At 44.6% G+C, this 17,557-nt stretch overlaps 1 protein-coding gene across 2 annotated transcripts in view; it reads left to right on the forward strand.

The window, feature by feature from the left end:
• The window catches only part of LOC146020216 (tectonin beta-propeller repeat-containing protein 1-like), a 75,566-nt gene that overhangs the window by 35,673 nt on the left and 22,336 nt on the right, over positions 1–17,557 (forward strand). For both annotated transcript variants that reach the window (XM_083153176.1, XM_083153177.1), the window contains exons 5-8: positions 5,419–5,544; positions 5,750–5,924; positions 7,184–7,284; positions 8,383–8,484. In XM_083153176.1, the coding sequence (XP_083009302.1) occupies positions 5,419–5,544; positions 5,750–5,924; positions 7,184–7,284; positions 8,383–8,484 (504 nt within the window). The remainder of the gene's footprint in view (positions 1–5,418; positions 5,545–5,749; positions 5,925–7,183; positions 7,285–8,382; positions 8,485–17,557) is intronic.

Raw genomic sequence — 17,557 nt, forward strand, 5'->3', positions numbered from 1 at the left:
TCTCTAGAACATTATTACTTCCTGGTGTTGTCCCTATAACTCCAATCTGAGATAGGATGTGGCAATACATGTACATCAGATACAGTGATAAGAGAAGTATGACTTACTCAGGAGCTCATAGAACGCTGCACGCTCTTCCGGCAGCAGGAAGGGGGCCTCCACCTTGTTGGCCATCTGGCCATGTCTTCTCCATATGCAGGGAGGGGGAGGAGAAAGAGACATCAGTTCAGTAGATACAACAGGAGGACATATCCCAATACACCTGTTATGTGTTACTGTATCTGCACAATGGGAATATTAGGTAACATCTATGCAGAAACAGATATTTGCCCAATGTTTCTATCATCCACCCTAACTTGGGTGACAACTTTGTCACTTCAGGCAGCTGTTAGAGCGCTGCGGAAGGAGGCCAATGCATGTCTAATGGAGAAGGACATTGGGTCTGATTCAGACCTGAACGCTAATCTACAATGTTGCAGAGAACTGCGAGAAGATAGCCGCAGACAGAAGGAAAACCCGCCCTGTGTAAATGTGATAGAGAATTGCTTATGGATTCGCGCAATTCACTCATCATTAAATGGTTTTTCCAGTCTGGGCCAATGTAACGCTCCATACACATTAAGCGATATTGTTCACAATATCGTCTAGTGTGAACACTCAATATAGTTAATGTGTGCCCGAGCAATCGTTACCGATGCGTGATAATTACTGAACAAGCAGGTCAATTTGGCAATATAACCAACCGACTTGCATGTTCAGCGGGTCCCGATGACGTCACCGTTTAGTGTGTACGGGCAGTATCGGCCACACACGGCTGATCTGGTTCATTATTTCGGATCATATGGTTCATATATATTAATAAGATAAAATAGTCCACTTACTGGTCTTCTCCCTTATCTTCACCAGCCCATATCTTCCTCTTCTTTGGAGGGAGCTGACAGGTGGAAGGACCTGGAATTGACCTTGATGAGAGAAGGATTTATGTTACCTCCATTTATGTACATGTTATTGCCCTGTAGCTGTTGCACTGCACCTTAGTTATAGTCATGTCTGTACCATACTTACCTACTTACGTAGTCTCCTGTCTGGGAGAAGACCATACAAGAGACTTCCGGGAGCAGGGATCATTATTACCCCTCACCCCCCTTGACTATATATTGTGTATGTTCTATTATTTTATATCTGTAAAAAGATAAAATAGTCCACTTACCGGTCTTCTCCCTTATCTTCACCAGCCCATATCTTCCTCTTCTTTAGAGGGAGCTGACAGGTGGAAGGACCTGGAATTGACCTTGATGAGAGAAGGATTTATGTTACCAAAATTGTACCTCCATTTATGTACATGTTATTGTCCTGTAGCTGTTGCAATGCACCTCAGTTATAGTCATGTCTGTACCATACAGGGGATACCCCAATAATCAGATCCTATTACAGCTTTTTGGAGGGTAGGCGCAAGTATAGTCTGAACCTGTCTAGGCTAATCACCTAACTCTGATGCCGCCCATATGTATCATATTTTATTTAAGTCAATTAGTACAACTGACCTATTGGCAGAAAATACTGTAGTAATCCCTCATGGATCAGGGCAGGCTGGAGTGGGAAAGAGGACAGCTTGTGGTGTCACTAATGTGGGCGGGCCAATGTCACTGTTTGGGGCGTGCTTGGCAGCTATGGAGGTGCTGGGCTTCCCCAAGCTCCCTGGTCAGAGTGAGTAGATGCTGTGCACATGCTCACGTATCTATTCAAGCTGCGGCGCGGGCACGGCTGTTTTTTAGCAGGGCACTGTTGTGTTTGGCACGTAAAAATCATGCAGGGTGCGGTGCTCTGCTAAAACAGCCTAGAGTGATCACTATACTGTATAATAATCTCAGCGGAGGCCGCATTATATAGTGATTATCTGTAAATGTACATGTCGGTACCTTATTTGTAATAATAATATAAAATGATGATTATGAGACATTTTTCTTCCCTTCCCCTATCATGTCCTGTCTCTCCCTACACAGTATATAATGGGTCTCACTGCCCAGCACTCCCTGCTTACCTGTTGGCCATGGGTCCTGCTCACGTACTACTGCAAGAAATAAGAAATGTGTAAAATAAAAAAAGCACTATTTCCACTATAATAAATGTACAAAGGCTAATATTGTTTAGATCTCTCTCTAGTATAAATGATATATGTGCTACTCAAAAAAATAAGAATCAATTTAATAATCTGATTTTATTCTTAAACGTTAAAAGCTAAATATATGTGTGCTATTCAATTGTGGAAATGAGATATGTTTTATAAAGTACTTAAAACTATGGTGTACTCTAAACTATTCTATATATGTAGCTGTCTAGGAATAGAAAATAAAGAATATAATGTAGCTATTTTCTAAATAGTATGTACCAATTTTGTGTAAAACAGAAAGGTGGCACATTCAATTAAACACTTAGGGGTAGATTTATTAAGCTCGGTGAAGTGATAAAGTGTCTGGTTTTTATCACCGGCCAATCAGCTTCTACCTGTAATTTTCAAACCAAGCCGGTAATTTCAAAGTTAGGAGCTGATTGGCCGGTGATAAAAACCAGAAATTTTATAACTTCACCGAGCTTAATAAATCTGCCCCTTAGTGCGCCCATACACTGAGCTGATTTGGGCCAATTACGAGTCGTCAATTTCCCAAATTGGGTCCTATGTGAGGTCCCGTGTGCATTGAACCTGAGTCGGTGGTCGGACCTGCCGGCCATTCGACCACCCGACCTGGGCACCCCTGGACGTTGAGCTGTGCGAGGAGCAGGGACACATGTGATCCATCACAACAAACATGTGTCCCTGCCACAGGCAAGGTCCCCGGGTGGCTTGCGGTGGTATCGGGTGGCTGTACACAGCTGTGAGACATCTTAACACTATGGGGGGTATTCAATATCTGTTTCTTAGCAGTTGTTTCTGTAAAGAATAGATGGAATTCGCATTCCATCCATTCAATGTTTTTTCCTTTTATTACCTTTAATTTAAAAAAATGGTACTTGTGGAGTATCACGGCTCCCACGATGTCCATCGCATGCTTAAAAATCGCATCGCATGCGATGCGATCGCATGCGATTTTGCACTGAAATGCATCCAAATGCATTGAAATGTGTAGCAAACATGTTAAATGCCCCCAAATATAATTTTTCAGCCGCGTCCCCTCGCGGGCTTCACAGGTGTCCGCGTCCCCTCGCGGGCTTCACAGGTGTCCGCGTCGCCTCGCTGCGCTCGCCACACTTTCTATTCTCAACTCCACGCCGACGTGGATAGTGGGGGTATGAAAAGGTCGTAGGACGCGTACTGCCGCCGCTCGCCACGTTTCTGGTTTGCGTTGATAGTGGGGTTGTGCACTCTGAAAAATGACATTTGAGGGCATTTAACATGTTTGCTACACATTTCAATGCATTTGGATGCATTTCAGTGCAAAAACGCATGCCATCGCATGGTTTGGTAAAATGCAAATCCTGGCCTTTTTTCCTGGCAAATTGTCTGGGATTGAATAGTCAAATCCCCTGTTTTCCAGAAATAAGGGGAAAGATTGAATACCCCCCTATAAGGGGAAAATTTACTAAAACTTGAAATGAAAAGAAGTGATGTTTCTCATAGCAACCAATCAGATTCTGTCTATGATTTCTCTATTGCATCCTAGAAAATGATAGACACAATCTGATTGGTTGCTATGGGCAACATCACCCTTTTTACATTTTCAGAAACTTGCGTAAATCTACTTCTAATAGCATGTGCTCCCTTGAATATATGAAGCAGCTTCTCTGGCTTTCTATAAGAAAGTGCTACCTGTACATAAATCATAATAGAGAAGAGCTATATGTGTATATAAATGAAATAACAATGGTTTGTATTGCTGAAGGCTGTCAGAGCAATATGTTGGAATTAAAATCAGTATTTTAAAGAGAGAAAGGAAAAGTAAAGGATAAAGAAAAAAGAGAAAGAAAACTGTAAATAGAAAGTATAATAAAAATAATCATTTAATATATAAATGAAATATAAAATGGTCAGAACAACTGAAAAAATAAAGCAAAATAAACTTAAAACAAAAGCAAAATAGTATCAGTGATGCCCAACAGAAAGTAAAATAGTGTTCACAGCTCAGAAATTGTCCCCACTTCTGTTTGGCATAGACAGCGGAGACTCCCCCCTCCTCTGTCCCTATTTGATGTCAGGTTTTTATTACCTTCACGAGTACCGGCTGTCTGCAGCTTCGTACACAGCCGCTGTGGAGTAGTCTCTTTCGATTGCCGTGTGCCGTAGCACACGGACTTAGAAACCGCTGTTTGCGGTTATGTATTCGGCGTGGCTTAACAGGTCACTGCTGGTAAAATTGTGTTCCTGTGTGCCGAAATGAAGATCTTTCACGCGTTAATAACGCAATTCATCCAATGAGGACTCTTTCAATTTGGAAAAACCAGCTGGGGAAGTCACTGCTGCTTCTTTCTCAACTGTCGCATCCAATCTGAGAGCTAACTGTCATCACAGTGTCACACTGTCTACATTGATGATGTCACAGATAACAGGAGTGGTCACCTGCTCACAGATCACAACTGTGTTACAATATCTTCCCTGTTCAAATAGGGGCTAATTCATGCTATGTTTGGGCTGAGTGTGATCTTGGATGATAAATTATAGACAGAGGCCTAATTTATCAATGAGTGATAAACCATGTTCTGAATAATGGAATTCATTACATTTTATATAAATGGTGCTCCAGCCAAACAAACATGACAGTTAGGATCTGATTGGCTGGAGACAGAGATACATTATACATTAAACAAAAAGTTTCAATAATAGAAAATAATTAATACAACACAGAAATCCGGGGATACAGTTTGTATTGTGACTTTCCTTCTCTAGACCACAGTAATGACATATATTATTTCTAGAGGTGATTTTTGGTGATGATCCCTTTTTCTCCCTTCATACTTGGTTGTATAACCATATGCAGTGTACAACAGAATCAAGGCGCTGGTGGTGAGGCTTCTTGAGAGCCGGACACATACCACATACACAGCCCCATTATTTATACTTTTGTATGTTTTACACACAGCCAATGGCTGATACAGGTTAAGTATCCCTTATTCAAAATGCTTGGGACCACAAACATTTCAATATGGTCCCATGACGGCCTTCATGATCTTCTTTTGCGGTCCCAGAGGTATATTGTACGAGTTTGCAGGTGCACCGGTGATGTCACCGGCGCACCCGTGCAATGCACTCCTGAGACCGCTGATGGCATCAAGGGACTTAGTAAGTTTGAAAATAAGGGTCAGGGGTAAAAAAAAATATATTCTAAAAAAACACGGTTTTTGGAATATTTCGGATAAGTGATCTCCGGATATGGGAGACTCTACCTGTAATATGAAGTGTCTGACTGATGCTTTCATGTGTCTTAGATCCTCTCTCACATTAACAAGAATCAGTTACCGGACCCGTTTAATGACATATCGGTTGGAGGATGGGAAATCACAGATGAACCCATAGGACGCCTGTCAGTCTGGACTGTTTCTCTACAAGGGAAGGTAGGAGCTAATATCACTCGGAACACATTGTATTAGGGAAGGTGACTGAGCCAGGAAGCTGCCTCTCCGGCTGACACGTTACTGACTGACAGTTTATATATACACCCAATAATTCTGTTGTTTAGTCAATCGGTTCCTGAATATTCTGTAAAACAATAACCATGATTGGAGATGTATTCTGTGTATACTGTTGTTGTACCTGTAGGTTTGGTACAGAGAGAATGTTTGTCATGACAATCCTGAAGGTTCATCCTGGTCAGAATTAGAAACTCCCAGCGAGGTCATACAGATCAGCTGTGGCCCCTACGACCTCTTGTGGGCTGCACTGTGGGAAGGCCAGGCCATAGTACGGGAAGGTATCAGCAGGAATAACCCTAAAGGTAAATATCACAATGCACTTAGGTCCTTATTATAACGTTAACCTGATTTTTATCTGGGTGCTTGGTAATTGGCTCATTTCATTGTCCAGTGTGTCACCTGTCAATCACACTTCACTGGGCCTGTGGTTGTATCCTCCCTTCATCTTTCCCTTCACCCAGCCCCTAAACATGGTTTGTTGCTATGCAAACAGTATGGGGGCAAGAAAGTGCACTGCAAATTGTAGGATATGACATAGAGAAAGAAAACTGCAATGGTAATTTATGTGGGTTACAGAGTTACACTGTTGGGGTATTGTAGGTCTTCCTCTGGCTTAGGGTGACAGCCAGTAGGACTTCTCTAGGTGAGTCGTTCTTCTTGCTCAGGCATCTTATGCAGTGGTACCATGTCTCTTGCAGTCCTGACGTCAGTTACTCAGTGTCACAGATGCAATGTATAGGGTACATTGTAGGAACCTACAGGCGGAATTGGGACATTTAAGTGGAGCCAAGATATTTGGCAAGGTATCTGATCTGTGATTAAAGAAATGGAAGGTAAAGGGAAAATAGAAGCTGTGGAAGCAGATAAAGAAATGTAGGAAAAGACACTGTGTGGGTGAGGTACAAGGAATAATTAGAGGTGATTCTAGGATAGAGGTGCACAACAGCTGCCTGATGAGGAAACACAACTAGATCCATCATCACCGTATATGGTTGTAGGTGCAGTCATTTACACTAATCAGTGTATTACCCATCAGTTTGGGTCCAGGGGCACCTTCCATAAGTCATGCTAATACAGTCCGTGTACGCATCACACATGTAAGGCTGGCCACACATCAGACCAACTTTCCTCCAACCATCCAACTAGTTGGTTGGTTGGACTGAAAATCTGGTAGTGTATTGGGGCAAATGTCAATAAGCAATTTGCTCAGAAACTCAGGAGAATGGACAAAACCATTCAGTGAATTTGTTTAAATCAAATAGGTCCAACTACAGTGCATTGTCTGAGTGACAGTTGTTGTCCATTTTCCGATTTGGGAAACAAATGACTTAATTACAAATTACATTTGCTCCAATCCAGTACCAGGGTTTTATTCCATCCAACTAGTTGGGTGGTTGGAGGAAAGTTGGTCTGATGTGTGGCCAGCATTAGGCTGGCTAGGGAACATGGGCTTGTGCTGATGTGCTGGGATTCTTCCACCGTGTGAAATAAATTGTAGCGCATTTATCACCATATAGTAAAGCAGTGAGGCCGCTCATATATGTTGTGTTTCTCATAACAGGCAGTTCCTGGACCATTGTGGAAGCTCCAACACCCGGGGATAGAATCATGCACGTGGCAGCTGGTGTCAACGTGGTTTGGGCTGTGACCAAGGAACACAAAGTAAGACTCCGAGAAGTAATGTGCATCATCTCAGGTCCCATACAGTCAGACAACCATATTTAATAACCTGTTTGGTCTGACAGTTACTATTACCCGTTAATTGATCAGTGTCACCGCTATAAATTTCAACTACTTAAATATTGCTGTTATATTTACTAAAGAGACAAATGATTCCAGTCTTTGAAGTCTGAATGTGGGATGAACACACCTAGGATAACCTGTCTGTGCACTAATATGACAGACATTGCCAATCAGTAGGGTACACACTGTACAATATGCGGCCAATATCGGTGGTGCCACAGGATGAACAATCTAGCGCTAAAACACTGAATGATATAATTACCTATATCATTCAATGGCGTCACCCGGACCCTGTTGAACGTGCAGTTGTTGCCGATATAATCAGATTTGACTGCATGTTCCGATGACAGGGAGGGGATCGTTAACGATCTGAAGGAAAGGGGCACTGAAGGACCATGTCATTGGCTAAAATCACATAGTGCGTACCCAGCTTTAGAGAGCAGTGATATACAGATACTTTTCTCTGGTTGCATATGAATTCTATCTGCTTTGAGAGCTATGAAAGAAGGGTCATTGTTCCACCTCAATTTTTGACTCCCGTTTGGTGTGTAATATTTACTTTATCTGCAGTCTTATTTTTCACCCCGTATTGTGAGGATATAGTCCACTGCGGCTTAATTGGACATTAATGCTTGTACTGTAATACAGTGTGGTAGGAATTGATTATACACGGTGTTCAGTATATATATGTGTGTGTGTGTGTGTGTGTTTATATGTTGTATATATTGCTTTTAATAAGATTAAGTAAAGCATTTTAGATAATAAATTTTATAGATGTTGTGCCCCACCCCCAAAAAAAACAGTTTCTTTCCTATACCTCCTTTTTTGCATTCTGTTTATAGTATAAGTGAGCACTGCCAGAAATATATATTCAACCTACATATTTTGATCAATGAGGTGACCAAAATTTTAATAGAAATCATTTTACTCTCAATTCTGGCTTTAGTATAACTTTGGACAAACCCGATTTTGTCTTCAGATGGTAATAGATCTGTCTCTGTATTGTTTGCTGGCCAGGTGTGGTTTAGGAGAGGGGTAAACTCCCACAACCCATGCGGCACTAGTTGGATTGAAATGGTGGGAGAAATGTCGATGCTCAGCGTGGGACTGAATGACCAGGTGATTTTATACATGTACAGATCTATCAATAAATCTATTCTGTTCCAAAAGTTACCTGACTGGTTGCTTCTTTCCTTAGTTTAAATCAAAATATGTTTAATTCCATCACACTGGGATGAGACTCTGTGAGATCCTAGGTCCAGAGTAAGTTCTCTATCCCCCTGCTCATCTTATTCACACTCTTACTATTATTATTATTACTCCTTTGCCATCTGTGTTGCTGGCCTATGCTGCGCTTATTAAACCCTAGTGTGTGAATTGTGGAGCCACCCTTTGACCGCTTTAAAAAAAAAAAAAAAAAACAGGCCCCTAGCAAACCACCCGCACAAGTGACAGTCCTTCCTTTGAACGTCTACAGCAACCACCATTGTGGGGAAGTGGAGCTTCTTGATATAAAGTCATACATAGGGTGTGCATTCAATCTAATCCTATTGGTTCATATTGGTGCAGCACCTGTCCAGTGTCAATGCACAAACTGGTGACAACTGCGTCTTATCTAGAGGATCCACCTCTCCATCTCCAAGGCTATAGGAAAGCAGCTTCTGCTGATGGAGTTATTACTACTTCTATGTAGAACAGATAGAAGATTTCATCCATAGTTCCCCATGGAGATATTTTTACAAGCTATGACCCAACTCGTTTCTCCACAGTGTTGTTAGGAGCCCACTGACATGACAGAACATGTTTGGAAGTGGCTTGGCAACCTTTCTATTTAAAATCCTTTATCTAATTAAATAATTACATAAATTGATAATAATGATGAGTTATACATAATTCTTTTTTTAATCTGTTTATTGGTTTTCCAATAGCAAAATCAGAAACAACATGCCAGAAAAGATATAAAACAGTACATTTTAAAAGTAAACAAATGAGACATACATACAGTATATAAAGCAGAAGGAGGAGTGAGGTGAAGAGAAAAAAAAATGGCAGCGGTCCAAACCTGGGGTACTTGTACCCCTGGGGGGTACTCTGAGGACTGGTTGGGTATACTTAAAAATGTTATTGGTAATGGTGGAAGAAGAAGTCTCTCGGTGGCGGAAGAAGTCTCCCATTGCCATAGTGACTAACCCTGTTGCGTCACTTCCGGTTCCGTCTGCTGCATCATTAGCATCTCCTTGTGCTTTTGCTCGACCAGCAATCCACTAGAAGCTACCCGTGCTGCCCTCAGACATCAGCAATCATCTGCCCCCCCCCCCTCTGCTGACACTGGTGGAGGAAGCAGTGGCATTAATCCTACAAGCTTTAACGGGAACCCCGGAGACCGTACACAGCCTGTGGCCAGATACTGAGGGACCCGATTCACACTACTCCTCCACTACTCCTTAAAAAAAGACATGCATACTGCTAACTTCCACTCCACTCGTAAGTACTGTGGATGTTTCAAATTGAGAGGAGAAGTACTCATAAAAGCCTAATCCGGGGGTACAGGAGAGTAAAAAGGTTGGGAACTGCTGCTCTATTGCCTTCATCATTTCATTAATTCTGGGACTAAGGTGTACCATAGCATACTGTAAGTAATACACTGTAGTACACCACCACAGTAGGATGGTGAGGTGGCACATATGACAGGGGCAAATGTGGACAACTCACTGGAGGCACAGTACTTCTATACTCAGTGAACCTGTATCCAAGTACAAGTGAGCAGAGCACTGGTAACATGGAGTCTGCTATGGAAGAGCAAGAAGAAGAAGCCCTGTCTGCAAAAGCTAATACAGTAAGGGAATAGGGAAATCGTTGGAGGGTGCATTTGAATGGATACACACTGGAGGGGCAGACAAGAAGATTTTAGTTATGTGGGCGGCTGATGTGCTTTAAAAGTGTGTGTTTTAGGGGTGCGTTTGAAGTTTGTAAAAAATATTGGACAGTCTGACATAAAGGGGGAAATTTGCTAAGATGGGAATTACATTTCACATGGGATGTTGCTATGGGAAGCCAATCAGACTCTATTTATTTTTTTAGCACCCTCTAGAAGATAATAGACAGTATCTGATGGGTTGCCCATAGCAACATCCCGTGTGAAATGTAATTCCCATCTTTGTAAATTTCCCCTGAAGTAAGTAAATTGTAGAGAATAAGAACATCTCAAGCAAAAGGTGGAGAGTCTTTGATCAGAGGAGAGGACAGGAGGTAGCATGAAAATAAAAATGGAAGGAGGGGAACAGTGGTTTTACGCTTTATGAAGTTGAGATTCAACTGGATTCTGAGCTAGACTAAGAGACCATAAAGCACCGACATATTTGACGGATTTGAGTCCTCAATGCGATTACTCCAATCATCTGTATTACAAGAAGTACATTTCAGGTTCATATATAGAGCCTATATGTCGCAAAACAACGCAGCTACTTCGATCCAGATTAGTCGGGTCGATGCCTCAAAGGTGGGTATCATACAGCAATCTTTTTTCATAACTTCTGGTCCTGTGGACATATAAAAAAGTACTAGTACAAGATAGTGAACTATGTGAACACCACATTTCATATGCGTATATCGCTACACCCAATACTGTTGTTATTCCTTGACTTTAAGATTTGGTAACTAAATGATTCGCAAAGCCACTTGATACCATTTCTCACCACCTTATTTACCGCAGCAAAAAAGGTGATATTAACATCATGGATAGACAAACACACACCTAATCTCACAGACTTAGAGGGCCTTATGTTGAAATATATGTCATATGAAACATACAACTCATTTCATGTCTCGAAAACTTTTTCTCCTGGTTTTATGAGAAAATGGGAACCCTTTATGCGTACGAAACCCCTGGCCTTTCAAAACCACATTTTCAATGAAATGGATTTGTGATCGATGATATATTTTGAATATCTTATATACGATTTGAAATGCCTTATATATGATGTAATTTGTTGTGAGTGGAAAGAGATGCCTATAAATATGACCTGTGTCCCCCCGTCCCCCCTGAAACACTCTTGAGATAGGCAACCGACTAATGATGGCTCCACGATATACCCTACCAGGGAATTGTGACCCAAATGAACCCAAGGCACATGCGAAGGACATCCCCCCCCCCTCCCTTACTTCATCCTCATACATCCCCACGGTTAGAACTGTGACCCTCTCCCTACCTCCCCATTGTAGATAGTTGAACCGTTATCACCTCCCCCCCTCCTCCCCCCCTATACATTCCACATTGACCCTTTTTCGTCATTTTATTCCACCTCCGAATGACAGTTGTTTATTGTTTCAAGGTAACTTAAACTGTTTCCTTTATCAAGACCATGAGTGTTCTCAAATGGCAACGTTTCAAATAAGTTACGTATTTATCTATGCAACACCAGCTTAAAATTATATTACTACTACTGTTATTATTGTCTGACAATATGTGTTATACCCAAAGACTAGGTAAACTGATGTCCAATATTTACCCCTGCAATGACATTGCTGGCATGTAAATTACTGTTTTGGAGGAAAAGATTGCTGTATATCTTTCTCTTATACTTCATGTGAAATGTATGTTATGGAAATAATTTTGAAAACTTAATAAATATATGTAAAAAAAAAAAAAAAAGAGACCATAAAGCAAGTTGCAAAGAAGGAAAGTAGAAGTTATGTGGCAGTAGATACAAATTAGACTGCAGCAGCAATGTAAATAGGTTGAAGTAGGGAGACATGAGGGAAAGGGAGGATAAAAGGAGATTAAAGCATTTTAAGCAGAAAATGCGAATTTAGTGGTATCAGGAATAAGGAAGGACCAGATTCCCAGATTGTTCCAGAGGTGGAAGAGGCAAGATTGAGAGATGTGGAGAAGACACTGGAGTCGAGAAATAAACTAAAGTAGCGGACTTGGGGGATAAAGGAAAGGATGATGTCTACACAGACAGGGGTAGAGGTGGAGCAAACATGGCTGTTCGAAAACAATACGTTCAGCCTTGGCTATATAAAACTTCAGAAAGTGCTGGGACATCCAGGTGGTTATGTGCAGAAAGTGCTGGGACATCCAGGTGGTTACGTGCAGAAAGTGCTGGGACATCCAGGTGGTTATGTGCAGAAAGTGCTGGGACATCCAGGTGGTGATGTGCAGAAAGTGCTGGGACATCCAGGTGGTTATGTGCAGAAAGTGCTGGGACATCCAGGTGGTGATGTGCAGAAAGTGCTGGGACATCCAGGTGGTGATGTGCAGAAAGTACTGGGACATCCAGGTGGTGATGTGCAGAAAGTGCTGGGACATCCAGGTGGTGATGTGCAGAAAGTGCTGGGACATCCAGGTGGTGATGTGCAGAAAGTGCTGGGACATCCAGGTGGTGATGTGTAGAAAGTGCTGGGAGATATGCGCTCACCACGCAGTGGGCCTGGTGGCTTCACTCGGCACACTATTTTATTCTCCCTCTATGGGTGTTGTGGGCACCCATAGAGGGACAAAGTGCTGTCATTGCGGCGGTCGGATTCCGGCATCGGTATTTTGACATTCCTGGGATTCTGACCGCCAGCATATTGACCACATCCCTCCAGGTGGTGATGTGCAGAAAGTGCTGGGACATCCAGCTGATGAAATGCAGAAAGTGCAGGGACATCCAGGTGGTTTTGTGCAGAAAGTGCTGGGACATCCAGGTGGTGAAGTGCAGAAAGTGCTGGGACATCCAGGTGGTGATGTGCAGAAAGTGCTGGGACATCCAGGTGGTGATGTGCAGAAAGTGCTGGGACATCCAGGTGGTGATGTGCAGAAAGTGCTGGGAAATCCAAGTGGTGATGTGCAGAAAGTGCTGGGAAATCCAGGTGGTGATGTGCAGAAAGTGCTGGGACATCCAGGTGGTGATGTGCAGAAAGTGCTGGGACATCCAGGTGGTGATGTGCAGAAAGTGCTGGGACATCCAGGTGGTGATGTGCAGAAAGTGCTGGGACAACCAGGTGGTGATGTGCAGAAAGTGCTGGGACATCCAGCTGGTGATGTGCAGAAAGTGCTGGGAAATCCAGGTGGTGATGTGCAGAAAGTGCTGGGAAATCCAGGTGGTGATGTGCAGAAAGTGCTGGGAAATCCAGGTGGTGATGTGCAGAAAGTGCTGGGAAATCCAGGTGGTGATGTGCAGAAAGTGCTGGGACATCCAGCTGGGGATGTGCAGAAAGTGCTGGGACATCCAGGTGGTGATGTGCAGAAAGTGCTGGGACATCCAGCTGGGGATGTGCAGAAAGTGCTGGGAGATATGCGCTCACCACGCAGTGGGCCTGGTGGCTTTACTCGGCACACTATTTTATTCTCCCTCTATGGGTGTTGTGGGCACCCATAGAGGGACAAAGTGCTGTCATTGCGGCGGTCGGGATTCCGGCATCGGTATTTTGACATTCCTGGGATTCTGACCGCCAGCATATTGACCACATCCCTCCAGGTGGTAATGTGCAGAAAGTGCTGGGACATCCAGCTGATGAAATGCAGAAAGTGCAGGGACATCCAGGTGGTTTTGTGCAGAAAGTGCTGGGACATCCAGGTGGTGAAGTGCAGAAAGTGCTGGGACATCCAGGTGGTGATGTGCAGAAAGTGCTGGGACATCCAGGTGGTGATGTGCAGAAAGTGCTGGGACATCCAGGTGGTGATGTGCAGAAAGTGCTGGGAAATCCAAGTGGTGATGTGCAGAAAGTGCTGGGAAATCCAGGTGGTGATGTGCAGAAAGTGCTGGGACATCCAGGTGGTGATGTGCAGAAAGTGCTGGGACATCCAGCTGGGGATGTGCAGAAAGTGCTGGGAGATATGCGCTCGCCACGCAGTGGGCCTGGTGGCTTCGCTCGGCACACTATTTTATTCTCCCTCTATGGGTGTCGTGGACACCCATAGAGGGACAAAGTGCTGTCATTGCGGCGGTCGGGATTCCGGCGTCGGTATTTTGACATTCCCGGGATTCTGACCGCCAGCATATTGACCACATCCCTCCAGGTGGGGATGTGCAGAAAGTGCTGGGACATCCAGGTGGTGATGTGCAGAAAGTGCTGGGACATCCAGCTGATGAAATGTAGAAAGTTCTGGGACATCCAGGTGATGAAATGCAGAAAGTGCTGGGACATCGAGGTGGTGATGTGCAGAAAGTGCTGGGACATCCAGGTGGTGATGTGCAGAAAGTGCTGGGACATCCAGGTGGTGATGTGCAGAAAGTGCTGGGAAATCCAAGTGGTGATGTGCAGAAAGTGCTGGGAAATCCAGGTGGTGATGTGCAGAAAGTGCTGGGACATCCAGGTGGTGATGTGCAGAAAGTGCTGGGACATCCAGGTGGTGATGTGCAGAAAGTGCTGGGACATCCAGGTGGTGATGTGCAGAAAGTGCTGGGACATCCAGGTGGTGATGTGCAGAAAGTGCTGGGACAACCAGGTGGTGATGTGCAGAAAGTGCTGGGACATCCAGCTGGTGATGTGCAGAAAGTGCTGGGAAATCCAGGTGGTGATGTGCAGAAAGTGCTGGGAAATCCAGGTGGTGATGTGCAGAAAGTGCTGGGAAATCCAGGTGGTGATGTGCAGAAAGTGCTGGGAAATCCAGGTGGTGATGTGCAGAAAGTGCTGGGACATCCAGCTGGGGATGTGCAGAAAGTGCTGGGACATCCAGGTGGTGATGTGCAGAAAGTGCTGGGACATCCAGCTGGGGATGTGCAGAAAGTGCTGGGAGATATGCGCTCACCACGCAGTGGGCCTGGTGGCTTTACTCGGCACACTATTTTATTCTCCCTCTATGGGTGTTGTGGGCACCCATAGAGGGACAAAGTGCTGTCATTGCGGCGGTCGGGATTCCGGCATCGGTATTTTGACATTCCTGGGATTCTGACCGCCAGCATATTGACCACATCCCTCCAGGTGGTAATGTGCAGAAAGTGCTGGGACATCCAGCTGATGAAATGCAGAAAGTGCAGGGACATCCAGGTGGTTTTGTGCAGAAAGTGCTGGGACATCCAGGTGGTGAAGTGCAGAAAGTGCTGGGACATCCAGGTGGTGATGTGCAGAAAGTGCTGGGACATCCAGGTGGTGATGTGCAGAAAGTGCTGGGACATCCAGGTGGTGATGTGCAGAAAGTGCTGGGAAATCCAAGTGGTGATGTGCAGAAAGTGCTGGGAAATCCAGGTGGTGATGTGCAGAAAGTGCTGGGACATCCAGGTGGTGATGTGCAGAAAGTGCTGGGACATCCAGCTGGGGATGTGCAGAAAGTGCTGGGAGATATGCGCTCGCCACGCAGTGGGCCTGGTGGCTTCGCTCGGCACACTATTTTATTCTCCCTCTATGGGTGTCGTGGACACCCATAGAGGGACAAAGTGCTGTCATTGCGGCGGTCGGGATTCCGGCGTCGGTATTTTGACATTCCCGGGATTCTGACCGCCAGCATATTGACCACATCCCTCCAGGTGGGGATGTGCAGAAAGTGCTGGGACATCCAGGTGGTGATGTGCAGAAAGTGCTGGGACATCCAGCTGATGAAATGTAGAAAGTTCTGGGACATCCAGGTGATGAAATGCAGAAAGTGCTGGGACATCGAGGTGGTGATGTGCAGAAAGTGCTGGGACATCCAGGTGGTGATGTGCAGAAAGTGCTGGGACATCCAGGTGGTGATGTGCAGAAAGTTCTGGGACATCCAAATGGTGATGTGCAGAAAGTGTTGCTTCATCCAGATGGTGATATACAGTCAGATGGAAATGCAAGAGGCAATATTTGAATGTCATCAGCAAACTAATAGTGTCCAGTAATATGACACAAAGGGTAAGGTGAAGATCAGTCATGTTACCTCCGTTGAGCACAACATTGGGAACAAGGGTGATGGTCAAAAGAGAGAAGGTGGTTATGAGAGAGGTGGAGGAGAAAAGGGGAAAATAAGATATCACAATGCTTAGAGAAAACTACATCAAGTGAGTGATGGCTGGAGTGAGAAGGGCAGTTGGTCCATTAAGTGATGTCAAAGGAGGAGGTGAGGGAGAGCAGCTTGAAAGCAGCATCCATGGAATCAAGTGGGATATTAAAGAGATGGAAGATCATTGGAAAGGAAGTGGTGAAGCCAGACAGCACAGTTATCTAGAAAGTGGGGGGAGAGACCAGGGGTGGGGTGTTAGTAGAGGACCATGTCCAATGGCTAATACTGTGGAAGAGGCAGATAGAATGGACCTCATATGAAGAACAGGAGAGGGAGGCTTCAAGTAGTAATATCCAGAGGTGCAGCAGTTGGAAAGAAGAACACCCATCATTTTATCAGTCACCTGGACATTGGGTGTAGAAGTGTGAGAAGCCACTGGCTGAGAGAGCAGTGGAATAAGTGGTGTCCAATGGGGAGAACCAGATTTTGGTAATAGCAATGAGTCAGAGATAAAATGGTCATAAACAAATCCAAGTTTGGTATAAATCAGTCCAGTGTTTCAGAGAGCACATGAGAAGGGATGGAGTGATTACGTACAATGGATGAGGCTGGCTGAGTTGATGGTGCACTTAAAAGAATATCAGGAATAGCAGGGAAATAGTGGAGGAGTCAGTAGGCACTTGAACAGGCATCAAGGCCAGAGATGTGAGGAGACATGAGGTGAATGAGGGAGAAGGTGAAGATTTCTGTGTGTATGCAGGTGAGGATGAGAGTGCATTAACAGAGGTAAAGAGGTATAGTACAAGAAATAGGAAAAAGGATAGTAGTGAAGTAGACTAGTGATTCTCAATCTCGGTCCCCAAGTACCCCCAACAGTGCACGTTTTCCAGGTCACCCAGCAGGTGCACTCATTACAGTGGCAAATTTTGCGCTCTGCCTTACCCCTTCGCGTCTGTGGCCGGGACCTGCAGATCTGCTTGTCTGCGTCCCGGCGCTCCTCCTGGCTCCTTATGAAAAATGTCCCTCACAAAATGGCTGCCCCTAACAGCAGACCATTTTTAAGAATGCTAAAGGAGAGGGTGCGGGATCCCGACTGCCTGGTCTCAGACAGCGTGGCCAGCGCAACAAAGCCCCTTGCGGGCTCGCCACGCTGCCGGCACGGTGGCGAGCTATGCTCGCCACCTATTCTATTCTCCCTCTATGGGGCTCGTGGTCCCCCACGAGGGAAAATAGCCGACGGCTGTCGGGAACCCGGCCGTCGGTGTTTTAACAGTCAGGATCCTGACGTTGGGTTAATAA

The sequence above is a fragment of the Crinia signifera genome, chromosome 7 (assembly GCF_055691185.1).
Source record: "Crinia signifera chromosome 7, ASM5569118v1, whole genome shotgun sequence".
NCBI classification, from domain to species: Eukaryota; Metazoa; Chordata; class Amphibia; order Anura; family Myobatrachidae; genus Crinia; species Crinia signifera.